The 11,413-nt window shown below is 37.0% G+C and overlaps 1 protein-coding gene and 2 long non-coding RNA genes across 3 annotated transcripts; 2 read left to right on the forward strand and 1 right to left on the reverse strand.

Annotated features, from left to right (window-relative positions):
• The first annotated feature begins 815 nt into the window (after positions 1-815).
• On the forward strand, positions 816-3,713 carry LOC149554612 (uncharacterized). The gene is made up of 2 exons (XR_016364398.1): positions 816-1,005; positions 3,492-3,713. It is a non-coding gene; the product is annotated as an uncharacterized LOC149554612 (long non-coding RNA).
• On the forward strand, positions 1,004-2,974 carry LOC149554613 (Tetratricopeptide repeat (TPR)-like superfamily protein). The gene has a single exon (XM_089828664.1). The coding sequence runs from the start codon at positions 1,087-1,089 to the stop codon at positions 2,776-2,778; it is 1,692 nt and encodes a 563-aa protein (XP_089684790.1). The 5' UTR covers positions 1,004-1,086; the 3' UTR covers positions 2,779-2,974.
• A 1,623-nt stretch (positions 3,714-5,336) lies between the features above and the next one.
• Positions 5,337-8,321, reverse strand: LOC149554614 (uncharacterized). Its single transcript, XR_016364399.1, has 2 exons — positions 7,958-8,321; positions 5,337-7,084 (listed from the first exon to the last, which is right to left on the reverse strand). It is a non-coding gene; the product is annotated as an uncharacterized LOC149554614 (long non-coding RNA).
• Positions 8,322-11,413: the final 3,092 nt, after the last annotated feature.

Below are 11,413 nucleotides of genomic sequence, written 5' to 3' on the forward strand. Positions count from 1 at the left end.
AGTTGCCATAGCAATTGGGCGGTTAGCATAACATGTCTTTTGAGTTATTGTGACTTATGACTTGTTGCTTTTGGATAAAATATTTATTTTTTGTTAGTTGTTAATGATTGTTTTTTGTGCACAATCCTTAACATGTTTTTTAGTTGTGTCTCTTCTCTCTAGTGCTCATTTCATGCTCTTAAACAAATTGATATTTTATTTTATTTTATCTCCTAACCTCCCACTTTAACATCTATTAATACCATTTCAATTGTCAAGAGACACAACTCTTGACGTAGGGGGACTTTTCAAGAGGGTCAATCCTATAAAGGATTGGAATTTGTATTGTTTTTAAATAATGTTGCCTAAGGTAAGCTCTATTTCTCTTTACCTTAGTATGATAGGATTAATGATAATAGATTTTATATAACACTTGAAAATGACCACTTTTTAACCCTTATATAACATATCTAAAGTTCACAAGTTATTACAACAATAATTATAACTAAAACTACCACAATAGTTTTAAAGAATTAAAATGACTCGGAACAATTTTAAGTCAATGGGCCCTTGGTCTATTGGTGAAGTTGAATGGCTTACAAAGAGCCTACCAGGATCAAGTCTTGTTGAGTGTAAGGCTCCGACACTATAAGGGATGAGGTCAAGATTGTGCCTCGGCTGATTTTGATGGCATAGAAACCCCTCGGAGACCATGCCTTGCTGCATTGTTGAGAGGTCTGAACCCTCCATAAAAACAAATTTATTTATTTATTAATAAAAAACGAAGATTATTGTGTAAAATTTGTAGGTGCACCGACTTAACTTTTCCAGCCACTCGTACTGACCCTAAACCTAAAATAAGGTTACTTTTGCGGGTTCTTAATCCCTTCTTTTCGTAACCTATGCTGAAGACACTAACCCTTGTAAACGCTGACGATGGGTTCTTGGTTAAAATTTATTTGACGCTTCTCTCTGGTACCTGCGAGAAGGAGCTTAGCAATGTTTTGGCATGGACGTCTCAATGAGGTTGGTTACAATTTATTTTTTATTTTTTGCATAATATATGGTAGACGGTCAGAAGAAAATTAAGGAAGAAAATACTCGAAGATGAGGATTAGCTCTTCACGACCGGCAAAACTCCAACTTTGTGCATTCAATAGAGTTCTTCAATCGTCTTTTGCTGTACTTGCACAAACCCGTTTCTCTGATTCAGATGAAACAGAAGAGCCAGAACCAAAAGCTGCAGCACATACAGACACGACTCGCGATGTAGAGGACACAGGAGAACCAAAACCCAAATACTCACCTGGAAAAACCTCAAATAAAGAAATGAGTGAGGATTCAGATAAGGCGGAGGAAACAAAACACAAATGCCCACTTGGGAAAATCTCACACAAAGACATTAGACAGGATTCAAAACGCAGGAGGGAGTCAAAACCCAAATCCCCGCACACAATTATTATTTCACAGGACAGGAGGGAATCAAAAACTAAATATCGACTTCATGAAAAATATGTTGAAAAAGACATAATTAGGGATTCAAGGGACACGGGGGCATGTAAAACCAGAATCCCACACGGGCACACCAAACATAAAGATAAGATTCAGGCTCTTTTGGAAGAGACTAGCATATCTAAAGCCGTGGAAATGTATGATAGGCTGATCGGGTCTAAAATTATGCCTGATTATTATACCCATAATGCGGTCCTAAAGGGATTTGCAAAGGGAGGAAAAGTTGAGGAGGCGCTAAGTTTCCTCAATCACATGATTAAAAAAAGTGGCTTCTTGCCAACTACTGTAACATTCAATATCTTGCTAAGTGTATCCAGCAAGGCTGGAAATTTGGGTCAGGTTGAAGATATATTGGAGCAAATGATAGGTTGTTTTTGTGCACCTGATAATGTCACACTTGACTTGTCAGTTAGATCATTTTGTAATGCTGGGAACGAGGATACTGCACAAGATGTCTTCAAGGAAATGGTTAACAATTCAGTTACTCCAGATATGACTACTTTCAATTTTCTAATCCGTCATATGTGCAAGATCGAGAAGATTGACAAAGCATATCAATTCATTAAGGAAGCGAAATGTTTAAACTGCAAACCTGATCTTGTTACTCATAGTATAATGATTGACGCACTTTGTAATTTGAAGAACATGAAAGAAGCAAGAGAGATGTTTGATTCGATGAGAGAAGCTGGTTGTAAACCTGATTGCTATCTATACAACACAATGATGAAGGGCTACTGTAAAATCAGAAAGGCTAATGAAGCCTCTGCAATTTTTGAGACAATGAAGGAAGATGGGTGTGCCCCTGATGTAGTATCATATAACACACTCATATTTGGCTTTTCGAAGGTTGGGAATATCAACGAAGCCAGGAAGTTTAAGAAGTTTATGGTTCATGCAGGGCTTTCTCCAGATGTCATAACTTACACTTCCCTTATAAATGGCCTTTTTAGAAAAAACAATCCTCTAGAAGCCTTGGCGCTCTTAGAGGAAATGAAAAAGAATGGCTGTCAGCCTGATGGCTGTACATACAACACTATGTTGTTTGGCCTCTGCAAGTCTCGGCACTTGCCTCAGGCTTTGAAGGTGTTTGAGTTGTTGAAATCAAAGGCAGTACGTTTTGAGAGAGGCAGCTATCTCACCTTCGTTAGGGCACTTTGCAGAGCAGAACAGGTGGATAAAGCACACGAGGTTTTCGATTACACGATTAAAACAAAGTCACTGCCAAATGATGAAGCACGACGTGCCTTGGAAAATGCACTAGTATTATCTAAGAAACCTCGTGTATAGAAGTTTTCCAGTTAATGTTTCTGGATGAGCATCGTTAGAGAATTTTGAACTATGTTTCGGCTGGTTTGACTTATGTTTTGCTGTCTTGCTCATCATAAGCATGATTTTTTTTTTTTCTAAATGATCCTTGCGTTTCATGTGATACTGTGAAAGAGAACTCAATATCAAATTTGAATTATTTTAGTTTGTGTTTTTATATTTTTGGGTAGGATTGTGTGCAAATTTATAACATCAATGTTTCAGATCATATTTTATCTTATTTTATGTTCCACCATCATGTTGAATTCTTACACTCTTTCATTGTGATGATAGATCATGAAATATGACATTGATGCTAAAAACTTACACACAGTCTTGTCCAAAAAATTAGAAACATAACATATTTCATAGATTATTAAAATCCTCTTTATCTTCAATATTTTGGTTCGACAGCATTTCACTTATCTATGTGTGGATTTGTAACGGCTAATTTTTAATGAATGACGACCTTGCATCGTAAATAGAGAATGTACAATATTGTGATCAAGGTGCTGTTGGCCATATTGTTTTTCTGATACTTTGTTGACTACAATCAAAATCATGAGAGATTATATGTATTCTTTCAGGATTAGACAAAGAAGGAAAGTTCCAGTTAGTATTTGTGTTAGAGCGCCATTGGTTTGCTCTACCTCTTTTCAGCTAGTACATAAATAGTTTTGAACTTTTTGTCACAGTAACACAAGGATGCATCCCTGCCCCATTTCGCGCCACGCACCGGGGATGGGGCTGTGCTGGAGACTTGGGGACCCTGTTCCTCCTCCCCAGCAGTGCCACCGAAGGCCACTTCTGTCAAGGATAGGGGGACGTCCCAGTGTTAACTATTTGCTGATTTGACTATTTATGTTCAATGTTTGATGTTCCAATTCAATGCAATGTTTAAGTATTTTTTTCTTTTACATCTTTATTTCGTATATTGCAATACATCTTTTCATAACTAGCATTTTAAGTACCATTTGTATAGTATATACAACCCCCTTCCGATTCCACACTGTCCCCTTGCTGTTCCCAAATTAAGGCCCCTCTATCCCATCCCAAAAACTTGCCCCCTGTTCCACCATCACCTGTCCCAAGAATGGTGTGACTATTTTTTTTATATAACACTTGATATGTGATATTTGTTGAATCTGTTACTTGGCTTGTACGATGAAGCCAATACTGGCTTTGTAAAATTCATGGTCATTCTCCTAATATGAGCGTTAAGTAGTTTGTATATTTCTGCAATGCTAGTTATGTCAGTAATTTTTGGATTATCATTCTTTTGTTTAAATGGTGTTACAGTTCTATCATAAATGTAAGAAAAGATTGTGTTTAGAATGTCTTATGTTTGCTGTGGAGGAGATGTTGAGGATTATCATTATTTTGTTTAAATTGTGTTACAGTTCTATCATAAATGTAAGAAAAGATTGTGTATAGAATGTCTTATGTTTGATGTAGAGGAAATGTTTAGGACAAGTTGAGGCAAACTATGAAGACTGTGCTGTCCAAATCTCAGTTCTATCTGAGATACCATGGGAAAACCCTCATATTCGACGGTTGGAGGAAAAATCCAGCCACACCAAAACTTGATCTTTACTGAATAATCAAATAGTCAATACAATGCTTCACAAGCTCAGTCGGATAAATGATTTATTAATCAAGGCTATTATCACATAACAGACGGTTTCAGAATATGAACAATTCCCTTTTGAATCACAGAGCACGAGTCAAACTGATTACATGATGAGTACACAGAAAAATATGCCACCACATAAGATCCACCACTTAACTGGAATAATCTGACTCCGCCAAAAATGCCATTTCAGACACATACCTTCTTTACTTACGACGATAAAACAGAAGATGACTCCTGCGATCATCGTCTCAGAAAAATAGACCCGTAAATACTTATCATATCCAACAATGGATGACAATACACCTGATCCTCGGAATCACGATATTCCAACACATAATTATGCTTTCGAAATAAATCAAACCAAAACCGTGAATACCAAGAGACCACCCGAAATTAATCTTTCTTTGCTTTTCTACAGATGAATATATATTTAAAGACCACCGCCGAATATACAAAACAGACGCCGCTGAGAGTTGGCATTTCCAGAAGAATATGAATTTACCAAGGAAACCAACAACTCTCCATTCTACTTGACACATCGTTAATATGCTTCGGTTTACACAAATATGCTTATATCAATAGTAAATAACGCCCAAATTAAGAGAGAAACACGGAGAAATCGCAAGACATGAGTCAGAAAGATCACGCTGGCACAAGAGTTTGTAGCAGTTACAATGAATAACTGAAGGAAATAGCTAAGAGAGTCAACAGCAGAGAGAGAAAAAATCTCGACCCATAAACAAGTTATGCTCTTTGCTGTAGCAAACCAAATAACAACTTTTGTCTGAAGATTTTAAACAGGAATCTATCAATAATTTCTCTTAAAACATTAATACTACTCCCTCTTAGCGAAGAAGAAATTATTCATATGTTACAGTGTGTCTCAATTTGACAAGTACAATGGAGCTGCAACCAAAAAGTGTCACTTACAAAATTTCATTACAGATTTTCTCAAAATAATAATGCTGAAATAATGTCATCTCAGCATGAGATTAACTATGGCCACTCCCAAAGAGTGAAAGTCATGGAATTTCACATATGACTTCTGCCATGGTTAAGGGCGTTCACTTCAAAAAAAATTCCTAGAGCTAGAGATTAATGCATTAACAAGAGATTGCATCACAAACTTCACAAACTTCTCCTTCATGGAGAATAACTCATTAACAAGGATTGGACCTCAAACTTCTTTCTTACAAAGAACTCACATGTAAGAACTCACAAGGGATTGCATCTCAAACTTTTCCTTTAGAAAAAAGAACTCGTTAACATGTATAAGAATCACTAAAGTTGAAACTCTCTTTCAACAAAGTCTCCCTCTCAGCAGAGGCAGCGTTCTCACTGCTTTGATTGTGACAATAAAAGAGTTGATTCCAAGTTGACCAAACAAGGAGCATTTGCGTTCACTGCTACATGAGCTTGTTGGTCCTCTGCAAATGACTTGAACCCCCCTCTCCCTCTGTCACACGAGCTCTCTCTGAATCTTCAAGCATTTGCATCAACCTGTACAAAATTGCCTGCATTTCTTGCCTCCAGAACTTTTGACATACTTGAATCCATTACTGTCCTCCTCAACCTCATTTCAGATCACCCTAAGAGTTGCCAATTTGAAATTCAAATTGCACGTACAAGCCTGTTCTCTGCACCTAAAGAGTCTCCCTCCGAATATCTTTTCATCGCAATGACAAACTATATTTGTTCTTCCTCCTTGTACGTCACCAATTTAATCCCATGGCTGCAAGCAGCGTCCCCATCTTCATTTTTACTGCTTGTATGACTTTGCGTGAAATCTCTTATCATCTTGTTTCTTCTTGATCCGTCCTACGATCGAGAGAGATTAATAATAATTCATAGAATCAAACTATTCTAAGAAAAATATACAGACCAATGCTAAAAAAAAAATACATGAATACTAATTCTTAAAAATGAATTACATAAAAGATTATTCTAAGTATATAACAATAAAATACTTATCTCTTTATTGTTGATCGATTTGCCAATGCCCTTTCAGATTTCAGTAGTCATATCTTTCTCACCGGGGAGCTCGAGTCTGAGGTTAGAACAGGAGTGATGCTCATATGACTATCAACCTACTAATAGAATTCTTTAAGTGCTCTTATACTGCAAAATGCAAATTCCAATGGTTATCTACATGAGAGTAGATTTAATCTGGGTCACACTGAAGAATCAGATCGCACATCGACCTATATTCTGAGCACATCTGGCCTTATAATAAGGCTCAGAAACCTCGAAGTGTTTTTCACTTAGCACAACTCTCTATAAAGTGACTGCTACCATTCTTACTTTCAATATGATCCGTAAGAGGAGACAGTTGCCTTGGAATTGTGATGCCAAGAACACCCATCTCGCTCCTACTAATGTCTGCACGACCTTCAGTTCTATAAAAGTCAACATCTGCTTTACCAGATGGACCAAAAACAAACTTTGCCTGTACCGACTCTCCAAAACTAGCTCTAGCAGTTTCTGCATATACGGTAGCCTATCCCTTTCATAGTAGCTAATTTGTTCTGAGCTAGCTTAGGTTCTGGTCCATCTGCCTATGTGGACGGCCACCATTGCATAAACTCCCAGAATCCACTCCTGCCTTCTGGCCAAATCAAATGCGTCTGGTCAAACCTTGAGACTGCTGGTCAAGACCTAACAACAAACAACAACCTAAGTAAGTACGCATTCTGGTTCATGATCTTGCGTAACTGGGCTCTGATACTATGTTAAGTTTTAAGAGTCAGAATAACATAACAGATAAATTGTGATGTGAATATCAGGATTTAACTGTGTGATTTTGAGTCAAACTCGATGACCCTGTTGAATCACTACTCATGAAACATGGGTCATCGAGTTTGACTCAAAATCACACAGTTAAATCCTGATATTCACATCACAATTTGACTAGCTGTGGAAATCATGTCCTACTTATCAATTGATGAGCTTAAGGGGCTTTCTAATGAATGGTTCATAAGGCACAACACTTGGTGAAGGTTTTGCAAATGGGGTTGCAAGCTTTGGGTTTAACTGTCGAGGAAACTCCGTAGTTAAGCGCGCCCAGGCTGGAGTAGTATTGGGATGGGTGACCTCCCGGGAAGTCCCGGTGCTTCACCCCTGTGAGCATCACCTAGATCCAATGAGTGCTAAGTGTTCCATTTATTCTCATGAGAGATGGATTCATGTTGAATCACTACTCATGAAACATGGGTCATCGAATTTGACTCAAAATCACACAGTTAAATCCTGATATTCACATCACAATTTGACTAGCTGTGGAAATCATGTCCTACATAACAGATAAATTTAAAATATCTGAAAGATCCTAGTAAAACCCTCCTATTTGAAGAAAAAATCCAGCCACACAAAAACTTGATCTTTATTAAATAAAGAAATCTTCAATACAATGATTCACAACCTAAGTGAGATAAATGACTTACTAATCAAGGCTGTTATCACATAACATACATTTTCAAAATATGAACGATTCACTTTTGAATCATAGCGCACATGCGTCAAACTGATTACCTGATGAATACACAGAAAGATGTGCCACTGATTAACATACGACACACCGCTTATCTGGAATCAACCAACTTAGCAAAAAATGCCGTTTCAGACACACCTTCAACACTTACAATGATAAAACACAAGATGACTCCACTGATGATCGTCTCAGAAAAATAGAACCGTAAACTAATCATATCCAATAATGGATGACAATACAACTGATCCTCATAATCACGATACCCCAACTCAGAATTATGCTTGTTAAACAAATCAAATCAAAACCGTGAGTACCAAGACCACCGGATATATAAAACATACGCCGTCGAGAGTCGGCATTTCCACGAGAATAATTTCTCGTATAGCGTATAAAATAGAAGTCCTACTAAAGTAACTGAAGTCCTACTAAAGCTGCTTCTTACTTGTAAGAGGAAAATATCTGTATCTAAGGAGCATGATTTCATGTATCTATATTTGTTTGGTTTGCTGTTTGGTTTGCTGGTCACTCCGGTTATTCTATACGGATGTGAAGTGTGGGGCGGTAGTATGTCCAAACAGAAATGGCGGCAAGTAGAAAGAATTAAAAAACACTTTATCACATGCAATCTTAAAGTCAAGACCACAGTTCCGTATGAAATCCTTTTGGCGGAGGTGGGTTCCTTTCCATTAGAAGCCGTCGCATTGATCCGAATGCTAAGCTATTTAAAGAAAACCCAAGGTCTAGAAACACATCGTTGGCCCAAGTTGGTAATAGAAGAAAAACTTGTGAAGCGGAAAAGCACATGGATGAAACAAAATGACAAATGGATGCAAAAATGGGATATCAACATCCAAGCTTGCCCGGATAACATTAAAGAAATAAAAAAGTTTGTCAATGAAAAATTTTGTAATATTTTGTGGACAAGACACATAGGGAGGAAAAAATCTTATTACATTAAAGAATTTAATCCCACTTCTAGTCATGATGAAAAGGCCTATATAAGGGCACCTATTAACTGGAAAGCAAAAATGTTGATGGCACAAATTAGAACTAGTTCACATCAACTGCGATGTGAAATTGGTAGATGGCAAGTTCCAAAGGAAGAGTGGGCAGACAGAACGTGTTTATTCTGCAATATGGAAACAGTGGAGACAGAGCAACACTTTGTCATGGAATGCTTGGCTTACAACGACATCAGATCTGATTATACAAAAATTCTACAGAACAAGGACTTCAACTATTTATTTGAGGAAGATCAAGTGAAGAGAACAGCGGAGTTGATTATCAAAATTCAGAGAAGAAGAGACAAGTTAACCAAAACTTTGCAACTAACTAGTTTGGCTCCTGACTCGGGAGGGCGATTGCATGGGTCCCATAGACTACTTTAGTCTCGTGGACGTCATTAAAATCTATCATATCATCATATCATGCTTTTTAATGGCCATTTGGCGTTAGTTACTTCATATTACAAGACCAATCTTTGTTAGCTTGAACCTCATTTAGGTGTTACAGGTGAAAGCATTTTAAGGGAGAGCATTCAGTTGTTGGGCAATCTAATATTGTTCTTTTCAAAATCTAATGTGAGGTTTATTTGGTAAGCCCCTTCGTTTCAAGGATACATTGATAAAATATAATTTTATATTCGCATACTTTTTGTCAAGGTATCTATAAAAAAAATTAAAAATAAGATCGATACTTGTGTTCTAAATAAGTTTTGTTGGTTTGAGTGAATTATAGTTAGTTATCATCAACATGAACAACTTTAAAGTTGCAACTGTTGGATACAATATTGTTAAAAATATTAGACATCAAATGAACAAGTGCCTAACAATTATTGAAACATGCTCTACTACTGAGTCCTCTCCTTAACAATCATTAGACTTATGCACTCAATAATAATATTATTATACGGTGGTAAAGATCAATAATGAAGAAATGAGAATAAGGAAGGAATCAGGCACTACATTATTGTGTGGTATTGTTGTCATTTGATTTCGTATGTCAAAGTTAAAAATCACCTTCGACACAACAACTATCTGATTTGCTATTGTACAATGGGTGATCTTTGGTTTCTACAAAACCAAGAAAGATTGTTGACAAAGCTACCCCATAATTAATATGTACAGAGTTCATCGAACAAGGATTAATTTTCATTGACTAATTAGCTTCACCTCCAAAGGTGCAAAAGGAGGATTATAATTTGCCACCCTAAATCTCTCTAATAGAACCATGGATTGAGATGATCTCATCGCTAGCTATCAAGAGCTTGGATTAGTCACGTCAACAATCGTACTTAAACACCTCATTTAATTTATTATTCAAAATATAACAAACCTTAGTTCACAGTTATACTAATACATACAATTTTAAAATTATATTTAATAGTTAATTTTGGAAATCAAAGTTTAATGCTCATTATTTAGTTTAGAGCTACTGAACCATTGGGGCAATGCCCCTTGCACTGTTGCCAAAGTTCCTCTAGATGCCTCGGTTGATACCTCGACACCTCAAGGCTGCTGTCCACGGCGCCACTCCTCAGGCTGCCACTCGCACACCCCGCGCTCCCAAGCTTCCCACTACCGCTCTCCCAATGGTGGCGATGGTGGATGGAGGCATCTTTCGGCTTCCCCGCCCCATGGCGGCACTGGTTGGTCCTTGGCTTCTCCTCCTAGTGCTCAACGGACGTTCTCTAGGAAATGGCCTTGCTTGGACCTGGCAATTTCACCTCTGCGGCCGAAGTTAAAAGATGTTGCACAGGCCACTGATCCTGTTGCTATTGTTGTCAATGACGATTGGACTGTTCATAGTCCGCCCCGCAATCCCAAAGATGATTGGGATTTTCATGATTGTGATGAGCCACCACCCTCAATAGGCACTACTTTAGCCACTTGAGGTTGCTTTATATGTTTTTTTTAATGAATAGTGTTTGATTATGGCTTTGGCCGTGTGAACTCTCGCGGGGTGATCTTGTATCTCCTGACCTTTTTTTGTGAATTGTATTCTTTGTATATTAATTATTAATAGAAAAGAACTATTCATCAAAAAAAAAAGGTTAACTAATTCATTTGGAGTAACTATTAATTTTCCTAATTCTGCAGTGATTCATTTCTATGGGAAACTTCGAAAGTCAAAATTTGTTGTCAATAATAAAGATTATTCTCATTCAAACTCAAATTTGCATAATAGTGATCGTTGCATGAAATAATTCTTGGAAATTGTTGGTTTTTGCCTTTAAATTTCAATCTTAGAAGAGTTTTCTCCTTAGACTGGTTGAACTAAATTTCTATGTTTCACAAGGAACAATAATTAGATGACAAATTTGTTTTCTTAATGATGATCCTTATTCTAGCTTGGTCTCTTTTAAAAACTTCTTTTCCTCTAATAATCATAATCCTTCACATGTTCCTTGATATTAGTAAAAATAAATTGTAATTATAATTTGATTTTATCAATAACTTAACCTTTGTTTGGACAAGTTTGAAGTTGAAAATGGCACA

The sequence above is a fragment of the Cupressus sempervirens genome, chromosome 5 (genome assembly GCF_028749045.1).
Source record: "Cupressus sempervirens isolate cs-2001-9-10 chromosome 5, ASM2874904v1, whole genome shotgun sequence".
In the NCBI taxonomy this organism is placed as follows: domain Eukaryota; kingdom Viridiplantae; phylum Streptophyta; class Pinopsida; order Cupressales; family Cupressaceae; genus Cupressus; species Cupressus sempervirens.